This window comes from Diceros bicornis, chromosome 22, assembly GCF_020826845.1.
Source record: "Diceros bicornis minor isolate mBicDic1 chromosome 22, mDicBic1.mat.cur, whole genome shotgun sequence".
Lineage (NCBI taxonomy): Eukaryota > Metazoa > Chordata > Mammalia > Perissodactyla > Rhinocerotidae > Diceros > Diceros bicornis.
This window is the reverse complement of record NC_080761.1, coordinates 40579942-40605210: the sequence shown is the minus strand read 5'-3', so window position 1 is coordinate 40605210 and position 25269 is coordinate 40579942. Positions and strand designations below refer to the sequence as shown.

At 38.1% G+C, this 25269-nt stretch overlaps 1 protein-coding gene across 3 annotated transcripts in view; it reads right to left on the bottom strand.

The window, feature by feature from the left end:
- Nucleotides 1-25269, bottom strand: part of ADAMTSL1 (ADAMTS like 1) — an 855592-nt gene that overhangs the window by 618405 nt on the left and 211918 nt on the right. For all 3 annotated transcript variants that reach the window (XM_058565859.1, XM_058565860.1, XM_058565858.1), the window contains exon 2: nucleotides 7152-7271. In XM_058565859.1, coding sequence (XP_058421842.1) covers nucleotides 7152-7271 — 120 coding nt within the window. The remainder of the gene's footprint in view (nucleotides 1-7151; nucleotides 7272-25269) is intronic.

The window sequence follows — 25269 nt, the reverse complement described above, 5'->3', positions numbered from 1 at the left end:
AGCAATATAGAAGTGTCTCTCATTACCTTTCTTCCTCACTGACACTTGCCTTTGTCAGTTTTCATTTTTTCAATCTGAAGGGCATCAAATGCCATAGCTTGTTCCTTTAATTTGTAAATCCTTGATGACCAGTAAGGTGAAACATATTTAATGGGTATTAGCCATCCATATCTCCTTCTAATGACCTTTTTTTCCTCACTGGGCTGTTTGTCTTTTTAAACGTAATTTCCAGGAGTTTTTTATACATTATAGATATTATTTTTTGCCAGTTATACGTGTTGGAAATGTCTCTCAGCTTGTGTCTTGTCTTTTTATTTTGTTCATAGAGTTTTAGACACTATATGTTTCACAACGTATTACAATTTTAATGTAATTTAAAGCATCGATATTTTCCTTTACAGGTAGGGCTCTATAGGTCTTAAGGAAATCTTCCCAACTCTGAGGTCATAAACAAATTCTTCTATATTTTCATCTATAAGTTTTAAAGTCATGCTTTTCACACATAGGTTTTTAATCTAGCTGGAATTTATGTTCATGTAGAATGAACATTTATTGATTAATACATCCTTTCCCAATTATTTATAACACTACCTCTGTCACATGACAAGTTCTTTTTTATGTGTATGTCTATAGGTTTTTTATTCATCTATGTTGGTCTATTTGTCTATCTATGTTCTAACATCACACTGTTTTAATTATTATAACTTTGTAATAAATCTTCATATTGGTAAAGCATGCCTTCATCTCTTTTCTCCTTCAAAATTACTCTGCTTATACTGGATATGTGGATTAATTTGTGGAGAGATTGGCATCCTTATGATATCATGACTTCCGATTCATGAACATCATCTATCTCTTTACTTATTTGTCTTTTTTAATCCTTCAGTCAAGACTTATAATTTTATACTAAGAAATTTTGATAAAGGAAATGATGTAGTCCTGGCATAATGAAATGGAGGCACTGACATAGATTTCTGACTGACCATAGCACAGAGAAAGCTTGTCATGTATGCACACAGTTAAACTCGCGAGTTCTTCTAGAGTATCCTTAGGCAACCGAAACTGTTTTCTCTGATGACCCAGTTAGTCCTTCAAAGCAGAAGACCTACTGGCCTCTTTGGTAGCTGCTAGATAATCAGCAATTTACTATTTCAAACAATAAGAAATAAAACACAGTTTGCTGTTGCAAACAATCTGTGGTTTTTCTTTCTTCCCCTCTTTTCTCTTTTTCTTATTTAAATCCTGTTTTGCCTTTCTTAGATGAAATCAATTATTGGTTCCATTAGCTTCATTTGTGTGTGTATATATATATATATGTATATAAGTAAATAATATGCTATTAATGAACTGAGTTACTCATTGATACTCTATTCAGGTTTTGTCCCTCTTTCAGAACTAAGTTCTTATAGTTTTGTTACAATTGTGAGTGGTATCTTTCAAAAATTACATTTCCAATTGGTTATTACTACTGCAAAATGGAGCTATTATTATCTACCTGGGGTTGTTCTGAGGAATTTGTATAAATCCCTTAGTAAAGTGCTCGGTGCATAGTTGGCCTTCTCTAAGCTTCCTCTGTCCTTTCCACAGAAATGTGGAAATGATGTAGAGCATTAGTTTAGGATACCAAAAAATAACCAGAAAATGTGGAGCTATAGAAAATATTTACATGTCAAACAAAGTATTTTTTTAAATAGTTCATGACTGGTAGAGTCATAATGCATTAGATAAGTCTTGCAAACACAAATAAAAACATTTAAAACCCTCACAGGGTAACATATATACTTTGTGGGGTGTTCTGATTTTTTATTTACGATATATTATATAACTCAAAGCAGCAAATGTACTAGAAACCAAATCTAGTCTTCTTTCTCAGAATATTTTCTCAAGGAGGAATTTTGGCAGCCAATTCAAGTTATACCTGTAAGCATGACACAAAAATCAAAGACTGAGTTGGAATGCACTTCTACTTTTGTTTTTTTTTTGTTTTGTTTTTGTTTTTTTTGAGGAAGATTGGCCCTGCGCTATCATCTGTCTCCAATCTTCCTCTTTTTTTCTTTTTTCTCCCCAAAGTCCCAATACATAGTTGTGTATCATAGTTGTAGAGTTGTAGCTCTTCTATGTGGGACACTGTCTCAGCATGGCTTGATGAGTGGTGAATAGGTCCACACCCAGGATCTGAACTGACAAACCCCAGGCCACCAAAGTGGAAGGTGCAAACTTAACTGCTATGCCACCAGGCTGGCCTCCACTTCTTTTAAAACGTCAGGCTCAGGCCGTGGCTTAGTGGTTAAGTGCGCGCACTCCGCTACTGGCGGCCTGGGTTCGGATCCCAGGCGCGCACCGACGCACCGCTTCTCCGGCCATTCTGAGGCCGCTTCCCACATACAGCAACTGAAAGGATGTGCAACTGTGACATACAACTATCTACTGGGGCTTTGGGGAAAAAAAAGAAAAAGGAGGAGGATTGGCAATAGATGTTAGCTCAGAGCCGGTCTTCCTCAGCAAAAAGAGGAGGATTGGCATGGATGTTAGCTCAGGGCTGATCTTCCTCACACACACACAAAAATAAATAAATAAAACATCGGGCTCCTTCTATATCACTGCACATTTTCTTTCACATAAAATCAGTTATAAAAAATGTGGTCACTAATCAATAAGGCTTTATGAAGCTATAAGCAGCTTTGAGCGTGTGTGCATTTACAATTAAATGTTAGTTCCTTCTTTTTATTCCATAAACACTTAAGGGGAACAAATAGATTACACTTTCATTTTGGGAAAAGGTAATCCCTCAAGAGTGTGCTGAATGAATTCACGTGGGAAGATGCTAATAAGAGAGCCACTGGTGAGTCATTCTTCAGTAACTTAAACGCTCTAGACACATTGCTACTTCCTTGTACTTATGTCCTTTAAATATTCTAAAGTAGCAGCCAGCTTAGAAGTGTAATTAAGCAAATTAAGTTATTATCTTCAGATGTTAGCAGTTAAATTCTAATTTTCCTTTTCCTTGGCAGGGTTATGGAGGGGGTTGGTGAACACCTCAAGAACATATGAAAATAGTTATATTCCATTTTAAATAAGTTCATGTGTTGGTTGAACTAATTTTCCAGTTCATAGAAATAATAGTTGCCCCGACTAGTTTCCCCTCATCTAAACTGAGGGAGAAAAAAGAAATTTTACTTTAAAGCAGAAGCATTTTTAATAAATGGCATTTTTTGTTGTAGTTGAGCTTCAGAGAATTACTGACTTGACCTAAAAAACAAACTCTATCTTTGCACACACAGTCATTAAAGACAGGCATTTCTGAGGATCCCCTCCCAAAAGCTCACCTCTGTTCCACAAAGGACATCTCTAATTTACCAGTCATTAAAAGGAACACTACCCTCAATTGGAATAAATATTTAAATAACTTTTCTTTTCTACCAAGGTACAGTAGTAGCTTAAATAACCCCTTTGCGAACCACAAAGCTACAGGCAATTGAGGTTTGCACTAATTACATACTGAAGAGAATCTCATTCTGTAATGAATTGCACGTTAATTATTATCCTGATTTTGTATCCAGCTGACAACCAAAACCAACCTGATCTGTTTCTCAACTATTCCAATAATGAATAACAGCCTTTGACAAACATCCTATTCTGCAAACAATGCGAACCATATACATGCAGAGTTTCAGGCAATGATTATAAGTTTAGTTGCCTGCTGTGGACTCTAGACCAATGGCTCACTTAGATTGCTTTTCAAAGTGTGGTGAGCGGAATTAGCCCTCTGAGAGGAAGCTAACTAGAAAGTTTTTCTAATGCAATGTAAAAGTCAATTGGTGCCAAAAGGCCCTAGCTGAGGAAGAGTTGAGGAAATGTCACTTAAAGGTCACAAATGACCAAAATAAATTAAGCTTTCAGGTGAAAGAGTTCTGCAAATAAGATAAATCAGGCTGTTTCTGGTTTTCAAAAGTTATTTGAAAGGATAAAGAAAAGGTATAAAAGCAGAAAAATTAAAGACCTAAAAAGTGGATAGCAATAATTTTACCCAGAAGTGTGACAAGATGTTTCCTACGCTTAATGGTACTTCTGTCCAAAATGTTATACATATTGGGGATAAATTTGTTACTTCCACAACTATAAATTACCAGTAGGCAAACATTCCTGAATTCACATTCTTTAGTATAAACTAGCTTGAAAGGACATCATGGAAGATAATCTCAAATATTCTTTCATCACCTCATTAAAAACTGAAGTCATTCATAGCATTTTAACAATAATACTTTGCATTTAGAAGGATTTTCATTTATAAGACCCTTTTCATGCATAATCTGTGATGGAATCTCACAGTGTTTTCAATATAAAATGCTAAGAACAGGGTAATAGAGAATAGTCATGGTGGGTTTTCTCTGTCAACAAACACTTAACACAACTGAGCATTTATAATATTCAAGTGCAGGACTAGTACTAGTGTACCCATGGGCTCTCTAGGACCAGTTCAACTGACCCCATTTTATCAACAGAGTAATTAAGAGTTGTCTTTCAGGAACTGAGAGTCCTCCCTTGTCCAGTTCAGGCCAGTTGAGACCACCAACCCATTGAGACCACCCACTCATCAACTGGGCCTGCTTAAATACCCAATAGGTGACCCTTTTGATGTCAAAGGGCTGAAAACTCCACTCTCAGATCATACTACCACCACCATTTTGTGAACATGCGTCCTGTGAAGAGCCATGAAGCTTGACGACGCTTGCGCCGATCATCGATTACCTCACTTTTCCTTACCTCCAGTCATCTATATCCACACTTCAGACTGCCCTGCCCTTTTCCCCATAAATTGTGCCCAAGCCCTGGATTGGAGAGACAGATCTGAGAGCATATGCCTCCTGTCTCCTTGCAGATTGATCTTGCAAAGCTATTTTTTTTCCCCCAAAGGCTGATGCCATGATAATTGGCTCTGTCTGCACGTAGGTGGCGACCCCTTGCACGGTAACACTAGGAAGGTGAGAATCAACGTGGATCCCAACCTCAAGGAGCAGAGCTGCTAATCCAGTAGGAGAAGCAAAACATGTGCATAAATGTCTGTAATACTAGAGAGAACTTGCTTGAAAGCAGATAGAATTGTACGAACAGATTACGTTGCTCAATTATTTTTCCTCTTGTACCCATCTGCTTTTGCCAAGTGGTTTTTGTGACCTATACCAGGAAAGTTTCTTGTTGACGATCCTCCCATTCTGCTGAAGAGCCTCCTGCCAATAAAGTAGAAACTCATAAATAAGGGCACAAAAGGAATTTCCACTTTTCTGGCTATTAATGCAGGTAACAGCTCATGTTTGAACTCTTCCCCTTAGAGAAACACAGAGATTATGGTGGTTCATGGTTTAATGTCTATTTAGAAAATAGAGTTACACTTTAAAAGTTTTATATCCTGTGGGCCAAATGAATTCCTTAGATAGAGAGACACACCTTCCACAGAAACTGTTAGAATTTTATAAACTTATTAGGAGGCTGAATTAGCTTCTGGTATTTAGGAAGCTTTGATCTTTTCTTTTCCCTCATATTTTCTGTACAACCCCAGTTCTGTTTGTGTTAGTAGGTAATTCCTCTTTCAGGTTAAATGCTTCCACTCACTCCATAACTTATGATCTCAGTAGGTTTGATGAAACTCAGCAGCATGCACAGTTTTCATTATGATGTAAATCAATATAATGCTATGTAATAATAATGTTTGTGACACCATCAATGCTTGCCAAGTGACAAAAATTGTTTTTAGTGGCACTGCTATGACAATTCGATTATGTTCATAATTAGTTCATATTATTCAATTTCCTTTATGGTGTAAATTATGTAATAATTAGACTTGTCTATGAAGTTTGCAGAGTATCCACATAGCACTGCTTTCCAGGACTTTGCATAAACCAAATCCAAAATGAGCTAACATATTTCAAATTTTGCATAACATCCAATGGGATAAAATTAAAATATAATTACAGGATACTGTTCACAGGAAGGAATAATAAAACTTAGGTGGCAATGTGTGTATACCATAGTAGATCACAAAAAAAGCCTTGAGCAAACAATAAAAGTTTAAAAGGCAGGCTCTCGTTTACTGAGGAAAAAAATATATGAACCATATGAAAATTAATTATAGTACCCTTGGGAAACTTCACCACCGTTCTGCCCATGCTGGGGCACAAGCTTTGAGAAGGATGTCTGTCATGGAGAAGATGGAAATGACAAAACCAGTAAGAGGTGGCCTGTGAATGGCTACCGAGAGAGCTAATTTACTCATTGTCTGAAAGAGAAGTTTATGAGATAAATATGCAAAAAACACCATCTTTAGAGAGGGCTGTGAGGAGGCAGGTAGCGGAAGTAGAAATAACGCCACTTGTGTGTTTTTTTGGAGGTATTCTAAGGTATTACTTTCTGTGGTCCAATCATTTTATGGTTGGACAAGAAATCCACTGGCTTGTGCATACAGCATCCTCTAATGACAATGTGAGTACTTCTGAGCACCAGGTCATCACCATGAAGAGCCACACTTAGGACTTTCAGAAGTTATCAATCCAGTTGTCACAATAAAGTACCAATTACAAATCACAGTTTGATTTGCAAGTAGAGAGGGACCTGCATCTTTGACATCTCCAGTCAACTATATTACTTGTTTTCATTTGAAAGCTCATTTTCTAGACTTTTTTTTTCAAAACCACCACCAGAGAAACAAACTTTCGTAAAATAAATATGACTAACACTTTGAAGTAAAAATATCCACAAAGAAGCCAGGATTGGAAGATGGTGGAATTTCCATTGACCCATAAAACCATTTGGGCTTTACATATAAATCTCCTTTTTTCTTCACTCATTTAAATTATTACCATTTCATGTTTGCTGGCAAAACATTGGCTATTTTAATGTGAATCCTCCACATGCTGCCCCAAACAAACTTTAACACTCCAGTGAAATGTTTGAAACTTGCCAGACACAGGAAAAGTTAGAAAGTTGCCCCATACAGTCTGTCCATTGCCCTATCACTTCACTTCCCTCTCCTTCTCACGGATATGAGAAAATACCATCCAAACCTCTTCAGATTTGTTAAAACCAACCATCATCACAAGTCAGGAGTAGCAATTGAACTTCTGTGTTTCTAAGAATAAATGGAAGAGACACTGTACCGAGTCTTCAGTTTTGTGACTATTCAAGAGGTCAGACAGGAAATCTTCATGAAGGCTCTCTCTTCGAATCAGTGTAAATTCCCGCAGGAAAACAGCCCCTTGGCTCTGGTCTCCACATACCTAGAGAGATAAGATAGCTGAATTAAGCCTGACAGAGCCTGGAGGGAGGGGGCACTGAGGAATTAATGTCTCTGAGTTGTGGAAACCTCTTGGATTTATTTCAAGCCTGATTAGAGCAATCAAAAACAATGCATGCAAATACATATTAATGCGAGAGCCACTAGAACATTCTGGCATGTGGCTCCTTGGATGGATACCAGGAAAATCTCCTGCTAAGTTGGTGCCTCTTAATTGACTGGTGTATGATGGAAAAATTCAGTGATTATGTTATCTTTGTGGCCAGGTCCAGCATGGTCAGGCCCCTAGACTCACTCCATTGGGCTATCCATATGTATATACAATGTAGGGATCTTGGACCCACAGGGATCTATCCCTAGTCCCACACAGCTGAGCACCTAGGCGGATCCTGATGTCCTGTTAGTATCTAACAGATAGGAGGGGCTGGCCTGAGCCCAGGCTGAATTCCTGATTTATTCAAGCGCTTTAGAACCAGATGCACTTTGGTTACTCTGGAGGGAGTACTGGAGAACTTTTATCTAGAGCTTATCACATACCAGGTTCTTTACACATATTATCTTGCACCAGCCCCAGGAGGTGTCTGTTATTAGCCACACTTTACAAATTAGGAACTGGAGGCACAAAGAGTTTCAGGAATTTACCAAGTTAGTAAGTGTTGAAATCAGTACTCAAATACAGGTCTGACTCTAAAATCTTCTTTTCATCATATCATTTTGCTACTGAGCTACTGAAACCTCCTCTGGCGAAGGACAAATTGTTAAGTAACTCCTATAAATTCAAGGAATAATCAGTTCACTAAGGCTTCCCACTACATCTCTGAGCCTCAGTGTACCCACCATAAAACAGGAATGATGTCAGCATTATTGGATTGCTGAGAAAATACAAGATAATATACGTAAAGTACTTAATGCAGTGACTTGTATATAGTAAGCATTCAATAAAAAACAGCCATTATTATTATCAAAAGCACATTCTGCTCAAGGAATAAGTAAAAATCTAAGCTTTTAACATGCATGAAGTCTTTGACCATATTTATAATATCTGTAATGGGTATCACAAATGGGTATTATATTATCTTCATAGTGTTTTAACTTTTCAACTTAAACAGTTTGAATTTTATACCTTTTTAATGGTATTGATAATATCAGTAAGGAATATGTGGGTGTTCATTATATTAATTTAGGCCTTCTTGAATGTCTGTAATAGGTCATAATAAATTAAAATCATTTTAAAACCTAAGGCTTTTGGGAAACAGTATAATTTTCTATAATTTATATGTAAATGGCCTCTGTTATTATACGGTATAATCCATATCATTGTGGCAGACAGAATCTTGGGTCCTTTTACTCCCTAGTCTCATATCTATGAATACATTGCTTAACATGGCAAAAGAGACTTTGCAGATTTAATTAAGTTTACTTATTAGTGGACTTCAAAATAAGGTTAGTATCCTGGATTCTCCAGGTGGGTCTTGTGTAATCATATTAGGCCTTAAAAACAGAGCTTTCTCTGCGTTGAGGGCAGAAGAGAAAGTCAGAGAGATTCAAAGTGTGATAAGGACTTGACCTGTCCTTGTCAGCTTAAAGATGGAGGGGGACTCCTGGAAAGCATGAGAAGGAAATGAGTTTTGCCAACAATGAGTGAGTTTGGAAAGGACCTGAGCCCTAAATGAGAACTACATCTCAGGCCAATACCTTGATTTTAGCCCAGTGAGACTCTGAACAAGAATGCAGCCATGCCTTGCTAGACTTCTGACCTAGAGAAATTGTGAGATAATACTTGTATATTATTTTAAGCCATTACGTCTGTGGTAATTTGTTATGGCAGCAATAGAAAACTGATATAATCATCAAGTTATCTTGTTTCTTGTACATTAAGTGTCATAAGAATTAACCAGTACTAAACAAGTAGAGGTAGAATCTGCAAAAACTAATTCTGGGAAATGTATCCTTCTAGCTAACCTTAGTTCTATTAACTTTAAAATTAATTTTCTCTTAGTTCTTTGCTCATCAGGGTCAATCATTCTTTGAGTCTATAGTTAAATACACTTCAAAACCTGTCTTGACCATGTAACTTCCCTGCTCAGAAGCATTCACGGATTCCCCACTTCCTACTGGGTACATTACAAATTCATGGGCTTGGTCTTCAGGACCACTCACAGCTCTTTACATTCTAGATAAGGAATAGCTGCACTTGTGCAACTCTCTTTCTGAAAAAGATCAAGACCCAAATTTAAAGTGGCCTAGGATTGATTGTTTTAACTTTGTTTTCAAAAGAACTAATACATGCTGATTGCTACTGAATCTCACAGGTTATGAATCATTTCTCCAAAAATTCTAGGCTATTTTGTATTCTAACTCTATTATTCAAAATGGTGGCCACCTTTAGTCATTCAATGCCAGAGTTCTTAAAAGCTAAAGTCTAAAGAGAAGACTAAGAAACTTAGGTGCATTTTCTTTGTGAGAATTTTTGTACCTGAGGAAAACATGTTCCTTTTTTAATAATGATTAAAGAAACAGACAAAAATGACTCAAACATCCTCCAGAAGAGATAGTGAGATGTTAAATATAAAGACTGAATACTCACTAATGCTACAAAAATGAAGGATAATCAGTAAACACTTTGTCCATTTGGTTTATACTGTAATTCTCAGTCATAACTGTGTATTTGTTTTAGAAAGAGTCTCTGCCTGTTTGTATTTCCCAAGAATGTTGACATTTTATAAGTCACAATTCTCATCAAGATGCTCAACTTAACCAAATACCTTTATGTGATATCAAGGCAGAAGGACTTAATTAAACTAAAATTTAATGTAATCCTGAGAACAGATAATATACAAATCAGATGAACATAATTATAACCATTTTCCCCCTATATATATCTTGTGCATACCTGTTTCTAATTTAATTTCTATCCACCAACACTATTACTAATTAGGAAATTTAAAATACCCAAATTAATATGGTGAGTATTAAATTAGTTTTCAATATTTATATTTTGTGTTTTAAAACACTGTTACAATGGAGATACACAAATATATAGATATACATAAAGATACATAAACACTACATAAATCTTATACTTCTATTTCAAGCTGACTTTTTAAATTATTTAAATCCAAAGTAGTACTTTACTCATTCATTATTTCATTCATTCACACGTACACACATTTACTCAAGTACTATCACGTGCCAGGAGCTTCACTATAGGACATGTTTCTTCCTTTCAGGGCACAGCCGTTCTAATGAGTACATAGATGTGGCAGAGACTACTAGATGCTCAGGAAAAGCCACCATCTTCTCGTTATCTTTGGTATACATCTAGAGTACGTTTCTAAGCCTCCTTTGCAGTTAAGGTGGTCAAGACTGAGTTTTAGTTGATGGAAATAATGGGTGCTACCGCCAGTCCTCGCACATAAAGATCTCCCACGTTCCCACCTCCATGCTCTTTTGCCCTCTGGTCTGTTTGGAATGGAGACAGTCTCAGGGAAATCTTGGAGCCAATTGCTAAAGGTGGCAGAAGCTCCCTTAGCCTGGCTCTCTGAATGATTGCATGCAGGAAGGACACCCCATGTCCTGTTCACTTACCTAATACCGTACTGTGATCAAGAAGTAACCGTCTACCGTGTTTGAACCATTATCCATTTTAGAGACTATTTGTTACTACAGTTAATCTACCCTAATTAATACAATGAAAAATTGTAGGTATGCTAAAAGGATACAGAGCGAGGGTGATTACCTCTCCCAGGAAGGTTACAAAAGGCTTTAATGTGGGTTTAACTTGGGAAGAGTGGACAATCTACCAGCTGGACAAGGGGAACAGGAGTGGGGACGGGAAGATTCTTGTTCCAGGAAAAGGGAACAGCCTAGGCAAAAGCATGCGGGCTTGACACATCTTGTTTTTTTTCGGTGTGTTTTAAGTAGTCTAGCACAAGGAGCATGGAGTACACGCCAGCAAGTGTTGGGGAACTGAATTTGTACAGTGGGCAGGGGCCAGATTTTGAATCATGAAAGTTTAAGTCACTGAAAGACTTAAGCAGCCAGAGTCTTGTTTGTACTTAAGAGTATTCTGGTGGCTCTGAGGAGGTAAGATTAGAGATGAGGTGACCAGTTTTCAGATCATTGCAGTTATTCAGATAAGAACTTATAAAGCCCGGAGGGGCTGGTGGGGAAGGCAAGGATCATAAGATTTGGTGGCCAACTAAATACAAGGAATAAGTCTCAGTTTTTGTCCATATTTTCTGCCTGGATTTGAGCAGAAGAGCAGAGTGGATGTAGCACATTCAACAAAATAGGAAATACAGGAGGAGGAACAAGTATGCAGGTTAGATGAGGAGTTCGGTTCCAGAGAAGTGGAGTCTGAGGTGCCTAGGGAAAAGAAAGCTGAACTTCATGCACAGGAAGGAGACTGGTCTGGAGATGACATGTAAGTGTTGGCATCATCTGGGGAGTAGATGATGCTTGGCATGAATGAGCTTGCCAAGGGAAAGTATGGAGAGTGAGCAGTTATGAGAGCTGAGATAAGAACCCCGGGAGGGCACTGATATTTAACATGTAACATGGACCCATTTCTGATGGCCTATTTATGCCAACAGAAAATATTAACAAGGAGAACCCAAATTTGTACTGATTTTCATCATTATTAGACTTCCTTTTATTGGTTTTCTATGAAAATACATTGATGACAGCATTACATCCAACTTATTACAGGGTATTAGTTCCTTGAGATCAGAGACCATGGCTCATTAGGCTATCAATCCCCAGTCCCTGAATTAAACTAAACATTGACAGAAACTTGAAAATTTCCAAGATAACCCAGATTTTTAAAATTCTATTTCCCATGGTCAGACCAGGTTTCCTGATTTTTGGTATGGAAAATATGCTTACTTTATATTTGATATGTCAAAGCTCCCCTTGCAGTTATAAGGTATTTAGCATATCATAAAATGCATCAAAACTGGCACCGCAAGGCCTTTTATGGTTCAGTGGTGTTAGTTTTGCAGATGGGAAAACAGAAATGTGAGAAGTGGAGGAATTTTGTACGTGGCCAGTGGCTATGTTAGGACCAGAGACAGAACCTCTTAAAAACGCAAGTCTCTGCTGGATTCGAACCCAGTTTATTCACCTACAGGAATAGAGTAAGAAACAAATAATCATTACTGAGACACCTATCTGTTTCTGTAGGATTTCTAGACTTCTAAGGACTGCTCCCCAGGAAGCATGAAGACTGTGATGTGCCAGAATTTGCACCCTGTGATAAAGATTGCTTCCCCAATTGCAGTCTGATTTCCTGCTTCAAACAGTGACTCCTCTTTCTGATTGTTGGCACACCAAAGTACTTCTTAGAGAAGCCAGGAATGTAGAAATACCAGCTCCTAGAATAGAATCTCCTTAGATCCAGGAAGGCATGGAAGCAATTTATTGTTGTGTTATACGTTCTCTCTAATGGAGCTGAGTTATCAACCATATAGAGATTTGAAAGGACATAGGTAAATACATGAAACAAGGAAGTCTTTCAAATCAGTCTCTATTCTCTACCCCATTAGAGGGAAAAGAAGGTAAAGCTGGTTTAAAACTAAAACAACAAAAGTCACTGAATAACAAGGAAAGCTTTTGCATTTGGCTTTGGGATATAGTCAGAAACTCAAACTATGTCTACAATATACTTTCTACCACATACTTGCTCCCATCATGACCTGGCACCAATCATTTCCCTTCTTGACCTGACTTTCAGTGGCTCCAGAGAAAACTAGTTAGTATTCTGACTCGTCTGCTCACAATGAACATGTTTGGTGCAAGAAAAGATAAAAATCTCCCCTCAGAATTTCCCACTTCTTACAAGTTTGCTCAATGAGTTATGACTAGAATTTGGAGAGTTATAATATAGAGCAACTGGTTCACATTTTGGAATCTCTATCATCATTAAGGAAGAGTCATAATTTCTATAGAAATTGTAGTGTCGATGATGGGAGTGGATCATGGCTGGAACTTTCAAGCAGCTATAACGTTCTTATAACTCCAGGAGAGGCAACGATTTACTTCCAGGCTGGGAGGAAGGGCTGTAGAAATAATAGAAGTTTAAACATACAAACATGCTCTCAAACGATCAGTTTATTGTTCTTCTTTCTTCATTTAGTTTTTCTGTGAAAACTGAAATGTAGCCAAGCTTATGTCCCATGGGGGAAGATTTACGTTTCAATATTACTTACAAAGTGTGGCAGTGAAAACCACACTGTTAATTTTTTTCCTATCAAAAGGATTTTGTAAAGTATATTTATGCCAATGTTTTGATTCATCATTTACTAAGAATTAAGATAGTGAAGTCGTAAATTCTCATCAGATTAGAATAATAATTTAAACAACTTAAGTAACTGGCCACTGTGTTATCTGAATGCACACCTATATTTAAACACCCGTGGATAGCAAAATGATTGGTGTCAGGGTTATGAGTTCTTGGCACAAGGGGACACTCAAATGTTTACTGAATAAATAACTGAATCAAAAGTTTTCTTGGAGCCAATAAAATCTCTAGCTCCAGTTCTGAGAATTGCTACTAAGTAATAGGAGGAAATGATGAAATCTTACATGGACCCAAAGAGCTCAAACATCGTCCTGCCACCCAGTATCATTACCATCTGATTCTAAACCTTGAAGTGACTCAGAGATGAAGGGAAGAAAGAGAAAAATCTGTTCCCAATGTGAAAGTATAAGTAACTTCCAGTTTGAAGGAAATCAAGCGAAAGGATGAATATCCTATAACTAGCTCTTAAAATATTGATATACTAAGCCCAAAATGAGAATAATTCCAAATGAAATTCAAAAAATTATCTAAATTTTCTAAGAAGCAGATTCTAAATAAAAATAAATATAGATCTTTTTCGATGAAACAGAATTGAGAGCCCAGAAATAAAACACACATCTATGGACAGCTAATCTTCAACAAAGGAACCAGGAACATACAATGGAGAAAGGAAAGTCTCTTCAATAAATGCTGTTGGGAAAACTGGGCAGCCACATGCAAAAGAATGAAAGTAGACCATTATCTTACACCATACACAAAAATTAACTCAAAATGGATTAAAGACTTGAATGTAAGACCTGAAACCATAAAACTCCTAGAAGAAAACATAGACAGTATGCTCTTTGACATCAGTCTTAGCAGTATCTTTTTGAATGTCATGTCTCCTTAGGCAAGGGAAACAAAAGAAAAAATAAACAAATGGGACTACATCAAACTAAAAATGCTTCTGCACGGCAAAGGAAACCATCAACAAAACGAAAACACGACTTGCCAACTGAGACAAAATATTTGCAAATCATATATCTGACAAGTGGTTAATTTCCAAAATATACAAAGAACTCATACAATTCAACAACAAAAAAACAAGCAACCTGATCAAAAAATGGGCAGAGGATATGAACAGACATTTTTCCAAAGGAGATACACAGACAGTCAACAGACACATGAAAAGATGTTCAACATCGCTAATTATTAGGGAAATGCAAATCAAAACCACAATGAGTTAACTCCTTGCACCCATCAGAATGGCTATTATTAAAAAGACAAGAAATAACAAATGTTAGAGAGGATGTGGAGAAAGGGAACCCTGATACACTGCTGGTGGGAATGCAAACTGGTGCAGCCACTATGCAAAACAGTATGGAGATTTCTGAAAAAATTAAAAATAGAAATATCATATGATCCAATTATTCCATTCCTGGGTATGTATCCAAAGAACATGAAAACAACAATTCAAAAAGATATATGCACCCCTATGTTCATTGCAGCATTATTCACAATAGCCAAGACTTGGAAGGAACCCAAATGTCCATCAACGGATGAATGCATAAAGAAGATGTAACATATATATACAAGGGAATACTACTCAGCCATAAAAAAGACACAACTGTGTCATTTGGGACAACATGGATGGACCTTGAAGGTATTATGCCAAGTGAAATAAGTCAGACAGAGAAAGACAAATACCGTATGATTTTACTCATACGTGGAAGATAAACAAACACATAGATAGGGAGAAGAGACTGGTGGTTACCAAAGGGGAAGAGAGTGGCAGGAGGGCAAAAGGGATAAAAGGTTACACAAGTATGGTGACAGATGGAAACTAGACTATTGGTGGTGAAGACAATGCAGTCTTTATAGAAGCTAAAATATAATGATATACACCTAAAATTTACACAATGTTGTAAACCAAAATGACCCCAATAAAATAATTTTTAAAAATATATAGATCTTTTAAACTTTATTAAAGCTCCTGACATTTGGTAACAAATTGAGTTTGCCTGATATTAGTAAATTCCACGTGGCAATAAACAAGAGTCCTTGATTTTTGTAAGGGAATTAATTATTTGACAGCCTACTCCTGGCAGGGCTATTCTAATGGACCCAAATGCTATGAAAAAAAATCCAGTCTACTCTCAGTGAAAAATCCAGTCTACTCTCAGTGGCCTCCTTTCCATTAATCCCAATGACCTCATTCCTGGTTGGAATATTCTAATGTAGTGAGATGGGGAAATAAACGAACCATAATACAATTGTAAAAAATAGGAAAAAATTATAAGCATATAATCTTACTAAAGAAATTTCCTCATTATAAGGCAGGAGGAAAAATATTTCAGAGATTTATAAGAATACATACCAAGATAATATGTTTGTGTCTCCAAACTCATAGTCATCCATCAGAAGAGGCTCAATCAGCTTGAGAATCAGCAACTCTGCACACATTCACAAGTTTGTACAGAGAGCTCGGGTCAGTGGCACTGAATAAACTGCTTTCATTGTTGAAAGGGACCACTGAGAAAAACCATCTCCTTATCTTTAAAAGAATTTTTGGTTGTTGCGTTGGTGAGAGACTACATCTTTTTAGACAGAGATTCTGTGATGCCAGTGTCCCTGTCCCTTCCTACTGCTACAGCAGGCTTGTCTGGGAAAATAAAAAGATTCTTGACGTAGCTTCAGGTGTCCCCAGCTAATGGCTGCCAACTATGCGAGCTGATTAGCAGTGTTATACTCCCTGAAGGAAAGGCTAAATATGATCCCCAAGAAGATCGGCGGGGGAGTTAGTAAAAACATTCTTATAACCATATTTAAGCCACTGACATTTATATACCTGGTGTTTGGAGCTTAAAAACATTTCAGTATTCTGTTTGTTCTTCTACCAACTTTAATTACCATTTCTAAGGATTGTAAAGATAATTGCTAAAAGGTTAGAGCAGAAAGAAATGAGATGGAACACACTGGTCCAAAATGTTCAGCTGGGCCTCATAACTCTTGGTACAGATGTTCCTGGTTAGTTCAGGTCTGATTTAGAGAAACAGCTATAATATGGTTTGAGGCAAGGTGACCAGATGTAGTTGAATTTAAAGATCTGTCCCAGAATGTCAATGAAAAGAAACTCCATTACCCTAGCGAAATAACCTTTACGGGGTTGGGGTGGGGGAGTTATGCTTAAAAAATATCTACTTTAAGGTAGATAGATATCGACCTTGACAAGATAAAGATTCTTAAAAAAAAATCAAAAGAACAAAAAATAAAATAAAACTAACATGCACATGTAGAGAAGTTTATTCTCATAGAACTAGAGGTTAAAGAAAAAGTAAAGAAACAGCAGCAAAAGGAATTCTATCAGAGGGTACGCATCGTGTATCATGTGGGCTTGATCTATAGATTTCCATAACTTGTTTGAAACATGGGCGCTGAAATGAAAGTGCTAGAAAGGACTTTAGAGACCATCTTCACCAAGCTCTTATCTTTTCAGCTGAGGGGAAACATAAATCAACTTCCTAAGTATAGGGTAGAGAAAATATGTGGGTTTTGAGACATCTCCCTTGACATATATAAGATGGCAAAACAGCCAAATAACTCAAGAAAGGCAGCAACTTTCCCAAAATATATAGCCAGTTCTCTTCTTCCTTATTTTCCTCAAACATTTTAAGATACATTATACCCCATTCCTAGCAAAATGGAAACAGAGTACAATTTCCAGAATTCTAAAGATACTCGGCTTCAGGATGCTGACAACTGCAATTCAGATCTACACTTAATACAATGGAAGAACACACGAAACAGAAAAGGTGATCCTCTCTGTTCTACCCATATGTGGATAGGCACATTCTTGTCATATCTTCTAATGACAAGGAGAAACAGACATGGTTTTTAAATCACTCATGTGTGTGTTGGTATGCTTTAAATATTACATGTAAAATGAAATACTCATTCATGCCAAGACTTAAGAGAGACAGTTGAGCAGCTAGAGGAGAATTTTAAGATGACAAAAAAATGGAAGAACACAAAGATGTCTATGTACACATGCAGTGGTAGAAATGAATTTTTTTTATTGTATACTTGGCAAATCTTTATATAGATCAATATTATTATCTAGGCTTTTCTTTTTTTTTAATATACTAGTCACTTTACATGATTTATTTCATTTAATCCTCATAACAATTTTGTAAGATAAATGTTTTTTTTTTTTAATTTTTTGTTTATTGCAGTAACATTGGTTTATAACATTGCATAAATTTCAGGTGTACATCATTATACTTCCATTTCTGCTAGGCTTTTCTAAAGCGGGTTGCTTAGCTAAAAGGACTTGGAAGCCAGGGTACTACTCATATTTTAAATCAAGATGAAGATTAATTAGGGCAGAAGCTTCTTTCCTCACCCTAGCTTAGTTTACAGTGGCTCCTTTGGGGGCCATAAAGATGTGCCACCCAGATCTCCTGCTGCAGAGAGCTTGATCAACAGTCGGCCCCCGATGCTGTTCTCTTAGTCTACCTCCTTGCTGCCCAGGGGCTGCTCCCAGCCAACGACTGAGCACAGCAGGGATACTAAAGCAGGTCCCCTCCTGAAAGATGTGGACCTCCTGATGCGGGACTTCTGCTCAAGGACTTTTGCCCACTGTCTGGCCAAAATTTTCTTGGCACTGCTCTGCTCTCCAACCTTTCTGTCTTCTCTCTCTCCTTCACTGGGGACAGCCCGAGTTACTGCCCGATGGCTCTTCTAGCCTCCTCTGCTTGCCTCACCTTTTTCACCAATAAATCTCTTGTATTCCTAATCCTATCACAGCACCTGTTTCTGAACCTAAACTAACAGAGCTTTTCTTCTTTTGACCAAAGTACTATTAGACTAGACCTAATGTTTCCAATTCACCATCCCTATCTGTATCAAAAAGGCCACCCAGTCTCCATGACGCCAAAGAAATGGTGGGCACACTGTATGGCTTCTCTTCTCATTGAAGTCTCAGTCAATTCTCTACAGTGCTGAGAAACAAAGATCAGAACTTCTGGATGAGAGACAGCTCAGATTCTGCCCCATGATCCTCACCCAGACTGCCTTTGCCTGGCTCCATGTTCACCTCTGTTCTAGGATTCTTCTCCATCCTAGCACTGAAATGCAGATGTACACCAGATATTCACAGTATGGTTTTAATTACATACAAAAGAGTCAAGGTAATAAGTTAAATCATTTTATGGACAAGTTAGCTTTTATTGCTTCACAAACTCGAGAAATTTCTCTTATCCGTGGCTACAAGTCTCACCAACATGTGCCAGCATTTCAGAGAAAAAAGCAGGATAGTTTGGACTCATGCAAATGCATTCCTCCCTTGAAAAAATGCTCAAAGCACAATTCTACAGCTAGTCTTTCATGATATCAGTAGTGTAACTCAAATGTAAGTGAGCTTGCCATGCCCTCCCTGCCTGCATACCCCGCCCCCCCCATGGCCCAGTCTCTAAAAAATGTAAACACAAGAATTGGAAGAAATGTATATCAGTATTTAAATTGTATATGTAACTTAAGAATTTCAAATATTTACTCAGTATCTCAAGAAAATGCCCAAGAAATGGGGAGGTTTATACTTAATGCATAGCAAGCATTCTTAAATGTCCATTCTTTCCTCTTCACCCATTTCTGTCATTCTCATTGTACTTCACACAGATGGCAGTTGGTTCTTCAAAACTTTTTTGTCTGTCAACTCCCAAGTTATCTCTGAAATTCAGCCCACGTATTTCTTGGGAAAAGATAAGTAGAATGCTGAATATATTTGTGGAGTATTATTTGTCATTCTTTTATGTGAAAAATATTTTGTTCCCACTAAAGAAGCATGATCTATATATGGAAATGAAAGTACTTTACAGGCACATATGTGTGTATGTATATTTATGTATAAATGTATATGCATGTGTGTTTGTGTGAGTAGCATAAATCCCAATGTGACTCTAAATTGTGAGACCTAGGCATGTCTGATAGATGATGAGTCTATTTGCATGAGGGACAGAGGATCCTCTTGGGAGAGAATTCATCCCAGCTTGGTCTAGTCCCAGAGTCTTGGATAGCAAAGAGTGAAAGAGCAGTTCTACACTCAGCATAGTGATTATTACTCAGATTTCACCCAGTGGAGGGGGTTTTTCAGTAAAAAATGAAAAAGATATGGTACTAAAAACCCCTCTAGTAGAGCACGGAAGACTACTTTCCCAATTCACCAGGTTGAAGCTCTGGTCCCTTAAATCTTGGAGCATCAGTGGCATGGACCAGCAAGAGTGGCTAGCAAGGACAGCGGCAACACTAGGGGAGACAGCAGCACCTGCAGAGGGGACAGGGAGGGCCAGGAGAAATAGGAGGTTGTGGCAGGAGACGGATCAGCCATGAACACAGCAGGCAGTAACATGGTGCTTCACCCCTGCTTCCCAGGCACAGAGGCCGGGGATATCACCAGAAGAGCTGGAACACGAGAGGGTGAAAACAGTGGCCTCTCCATGGTAGCTAACAGTACTTATTCATAGGTCAGGTCATGGAGGCAGCCCAGAGGAGGAGGAGAAGGGGTTACGGTGAAAGACAGAGCAAAAGTAAGTCATATACGTCATATATGATACTGATACTAGTGTGAATCCTTTATAAATCATTGACTGGAATAGCCTTGGGATCACCAATTATACAAACACACACACACATACCACCTTGCCTTTCTGCCTGACCATGAAATTATTAAAAATAACATTTCACTTCCACTTTTCAAAATCCACATTTGGGTTTGTATTAAAAAGAAAAATCAATAGAAAATCAGCATTCAAATATTTTTTCTTATTTTCTTTTCTATGGAAAATGAGTTCAGTGGAGCCAGATCATATTCAACTGGGTCTACTTCTTGATGCTGGTGTCCATTTTTAATACTTCTCAAGTGACCACATGAGTAACTATTTCCAAAATGGCCCCCATTGAACCATGCCTCTTGGTATTAATGTCCTTCTTTAGTCCCCCACCCCTTTTAGTGTATCTGGTTTGGCCCTGTGCCTTGCTTTCACCAATAGAATGAAAGAGGAGTCACACAATGGCAGTTCAGGGCCTCAGTGTTAAGGCTGGCAGCTTCCACTTTTTGGTTTGGAGAGTCCTGGGTCACCAAGCATGAAGTCAAGGCACTCAGCTAAAGAAATTACATGAAGCAACCAAGTGCCGAGGCTACATGGAATAGGAAAATTCCTAAGACTGCATGTAGAGAGATTCAGATATTCTAGTGTCCCAACATAGCCCAGCTTCTAGCTGTCCCTGCCAAGGTACCAGACATGTGACTAAACCATCCTGGACATTCCAGTCTAGTTAAGCTCCCAGACAAGTGCAACCCCAGCTGATGTCACATGGAGTAGAAGATTCATCCAGTTGAGCCCAGTAAACCTGCAAAATTATGAACGGTAATAATAACATAGTTGTTGTTTGAAACCATTAAGTTTGGGGTTAGCTTATTACGTAGTTAACAGGTAACTGAAATATCACGGTAGCATAGGTTGAAGGAGGAAGGGAGAAATTCATCTTCATAGCCCATGTTTGCTTTCAGAAGCACAAAAGTGGGGGGTGATTTTCCTTCTAGGTCATCCATATCTGTTGAAAAGTGGAATTTTAAGATCATCATAGGGGTGGATCTCCAGCTGACACTCTGAAAGAAAAATAATTATCTTTTAGTAGGCCTCTCTGATTTTGTGTCTCACACTATAAATTTCAAGACTGCCGGCTGCTAGAATTTTCTTGCATGCTTCACTAATTTTATGTTAAGGGTAAATAACATCAAAGCCAGATAATGATATTGCCATATCATGGGTAGTGTATTTATTAACATCTTCTTCCTCAATATAAGTGACTGTAGTTTCTGTAAATACTAGGTCCCTGGGAAAAGTTTTACTGCTATACTCTTCTATTCTCTTGTTCATCGTGTTATTCCACACATAATTTTGATAGCTATGAAGACATAAAGTGCTTCCTTCCTGGTATAATTCCAAACATAGAGACTTTATTCTTCATTCCATATTTTGAAAGTCCTCAAAGCCATGTCCCTTCCACACTCCTTTTGGTAGGTAATAATTTGAGGGCATTATCTGTCCTCCCTGCATTTAACCAAGTACTCTTCAGCCTCAAAATGTCACCATGAGACTTTAAGCCTCATGGATCAGGACTACCTCTGTCTTGTTCACCACCATATCCTGAAATCCTATCAGTGCCTGGCGCTGAGTTGAGTTCTATAACTATCTGAATAGTTAATTAATGAAGGCCTTTTTTTAAAATTAGTTATTAATTTCAGAATTTTTAGAGCTAGGAAGAGGCTTAGAAATCATCCAATCTAGCTCCCTCTGGAGCTCAGAGAAAAGTAGATTAACTTTCCCAAGAATATGTATTTAATAAGTGTCTAAGGCCAGACTAAAATGTAGATTTCTGGATGCCAGTCCGTGCCCTCTCCACCTCATGGCTCCAGTGTCCCTCTCCCTTGTTTGGGTTGTTTCCCCAAATAATTCACAAGTGCAGAATGTGGATGACCTGGAATCATAACTGACCATAAGCCCAATGACTCACCAGTGAAACGCGGCTAATTTAAATGTGAGCTGCTATTAAAAATACAGTGTAGGAAACAGAACACATGATAGCTTTCTTCTACTCCATGCTCAACAGATCATAAACACGGGGTAAAGAGTTAGTTTCTAGATGCCAAACTTTAGGAAAGACAACTGACAAATCAACAATTCCTTAAGAAAGAAAACACAATGGTGACTATCTGGAAAGCGTATGATAATCAGCTCAATTAATTAAGGGCATTTTGCCTGACAAAGGGAAGAAGTGAGAAGATCTGAGAGGTGTCTTCACGTACTTGAAGGGCTGCTTCTGAGAGAGAGGAAATTTACTTATTTACTTGCCTCATCCTTCTCACCCTCTTCCTGATCTTCAATTCTTTCCCACCCACTTGCTCCGTACATTCTGACTTCTGCCATCACCGTTCTGCTCTCTCCAAGCTCACCAAGGCTGTTCTTTCACCCACTTGTCCTCAGTTATCATCCTTCATGATCACATGCTCTCTCTTGAAAGCCTCCCCTTGGTTTCTGTAAGAATTGGGATTGATCCTAACTCTCTGGCCATTCTTTTGATTTCTCATTTGCTGGCTCCTTCTGCGCCTCCCACCCACTAACCATAGGTGATCCCAGGGCTCTGTCCAGGGGCATCTTTCTTCTCTCCTTTGTTTCTTCCCTGGGTTTCTTATTAGCTATCAGAGAGTCAGTCATCTCTTCTGGACAGATGATTCCCAAACCCATATATGGAACCACAACTCTTACATGAGCATGTCCTGCACTTTCTGCATCCATAATTTGAACTTTTCCATGCCCTCCTTCTATCTCCTCGTAGTGAAATTGCATCAGTCCTGTGCATCCTCCCCATCCCCTCAAAGCACGAATAATTTCTCCTCTACTGAATTCACAGAGATCCTGCTCTTCTAGTTGAGATCTGAAGTCATGGGACCTGGATATCTTAACTCACCACTTCCCTGCTGTGTGATTTGGGTAAATTAGTTAAACTGAGTCCTAGGTCCTTCATGTATCAACGGCAGAGAACTGTACTACTTACCTAACAAAATTGTTGTGAGGATTACATGGGCCAACACACAAAAAGTGATTTGCAAACTATAAAGTGCTATACAAACAGAGTTTGGTAGTATCATTACCACCAGGGAGTCTTTTTTAACGGTATAATCTAGCAGAGTCTGTTCAGTCAAATAAATTAATATTTCCATCTTGACTGACTCACTTGGCTGGAAAAACATGTGGACATTCCAATGTAAACAGGATTGGGGAGGGGGATGTAGAAGACACAAGTCATAATTTATTGAGATATGAGTCCCGGCCCTTCATTTTTAAACAAAAAAAGCACAGCATATCATTACTTCTCCAGTGGCATGTATTTTCATCTCCTTTGTGGTCATTTGGGAACTTGTCTTAGCTCCCCTTCTGGTCTGCAAAGATATCACAGTCAGAGACCTGACCTACGGATCATCCTGCAAGGCCAAGAACAGTACCCTCAACTTAGTATGTGCACAGCACTTGTTGAATTAAATGAAAATAAATCTGGCACATCTAGTTTCAGGGAAGTAGAATTCAGCTGTAACTTATCCTGATAAAATAGGCTTTTCAAACAACTAAATATGTTGTCTTGAGCGTGGAGTTGGCTACTTAGTAGGTAATGAAGACTCTGGCACTGTAAGCATTCTCATAGGACCTTAAGAAAGCATTTAGATGAATTCTGAGAGTCTTTTTAACTCCATGAATCTGTGGATTAATTAGCTAAAATTATTGCTATTATTTCTGCTGTCATTCTCCGCCTCCTTTATAATAGTCAACATTGAATAGATGTTCAGCAATCAGTGGCAACATTTACTTCCCCTACACCATAATCATGCAATGGCCTTTTTGTTTGTTTGTTTTTGGCATCTTTGGAACACTTTCTAGTTCTTAAGCATCTGAATAATAGCCCCTTTGATCGTGCATTAGAATCACAGATGATGGATAATTCACATACATTTGAATCTGTTTATTCATTAAATAGATAGACTAGATAATGCAGAAACTACCATAGTACATTTTCTAGACTTGAAGAATCGAGGTTGAGCTATTTTAAATGCTACCCTACCCCCCAGGCCCCCACTGCATTCCCAATCAGTTTCTCCCCTCATTCTCCTCTCGGGCTCCTGTTTCTACTAGCCACTTTCCCTTCTATGTGAATAGACATTTCCCTTCATTGTCTCCTACTTCACAGAAGAAAATCAAGTCTCTTAGATGTGAATACACTCAAATTACTGCCTTCCCCGAATTACATGCCCCTTTCCCCATGCTTCCCTTGGTCTCACATATTAACATGTCTTTCCTCCTGGCTAAGGAAATCTCCTCCACCTGTGCTCTGAATTCCATCCACCAATGTCCTTATAGGGATCTTATTCCATTAGACATTACTCTACCCATCCCCCTGCTTATTGTCATTATTTATCTCCAATTGATTCTTTTCTCTTTATGTTAATCTCTTCATATGTAAAAAGCAGAGAGAGAGAGAATATACTTCTTCTTGACTCTGTTCTCTTGTATCTAGTATCCAACATTTTTCCTTCCTGTCAGGTACGTTTCTAGAAATAAGTCTTCACTACACTTAATGGCTCCACAAGCTCGACAAACAGCAACCTGACTTTTGATATCATCTTCCAACTGAAATTTCTCTAGCTAAGGTCATCAATGACTTCCCAGGTACCAAATATAATAGGCATTTTCCAGTCTTCATCTTACGTCCATAAATAATGACCTGGTTAGCCACTATCTGTTGCTTGAATGTATCTTCTGCTTTGCTTTCCATGACACCACACCTTTCAAGTTCTCCTCAATCTTGCCCAGGGTTTGGTATTCATCTGCCCATGCCTTAAATGCTGGTTTTCTCTGGTGCTCCATCCTTATACGACTTGTGTCTTATTCTACAAGTTATTCCTGGAAATATTTTCCATGACAATGGATTGAGACAGCACTAAAAAGATGACAACTTTTAAATATATGTATCGCTAGTCCAAACTCCAGATACATACACCCAGTTACCAATTAAGCATCTCCAATCAAATGTCCCACAGGTACCTCCAACTGAGTATTTCAAAGAGAATTCATCATCATGTCTACCCCTT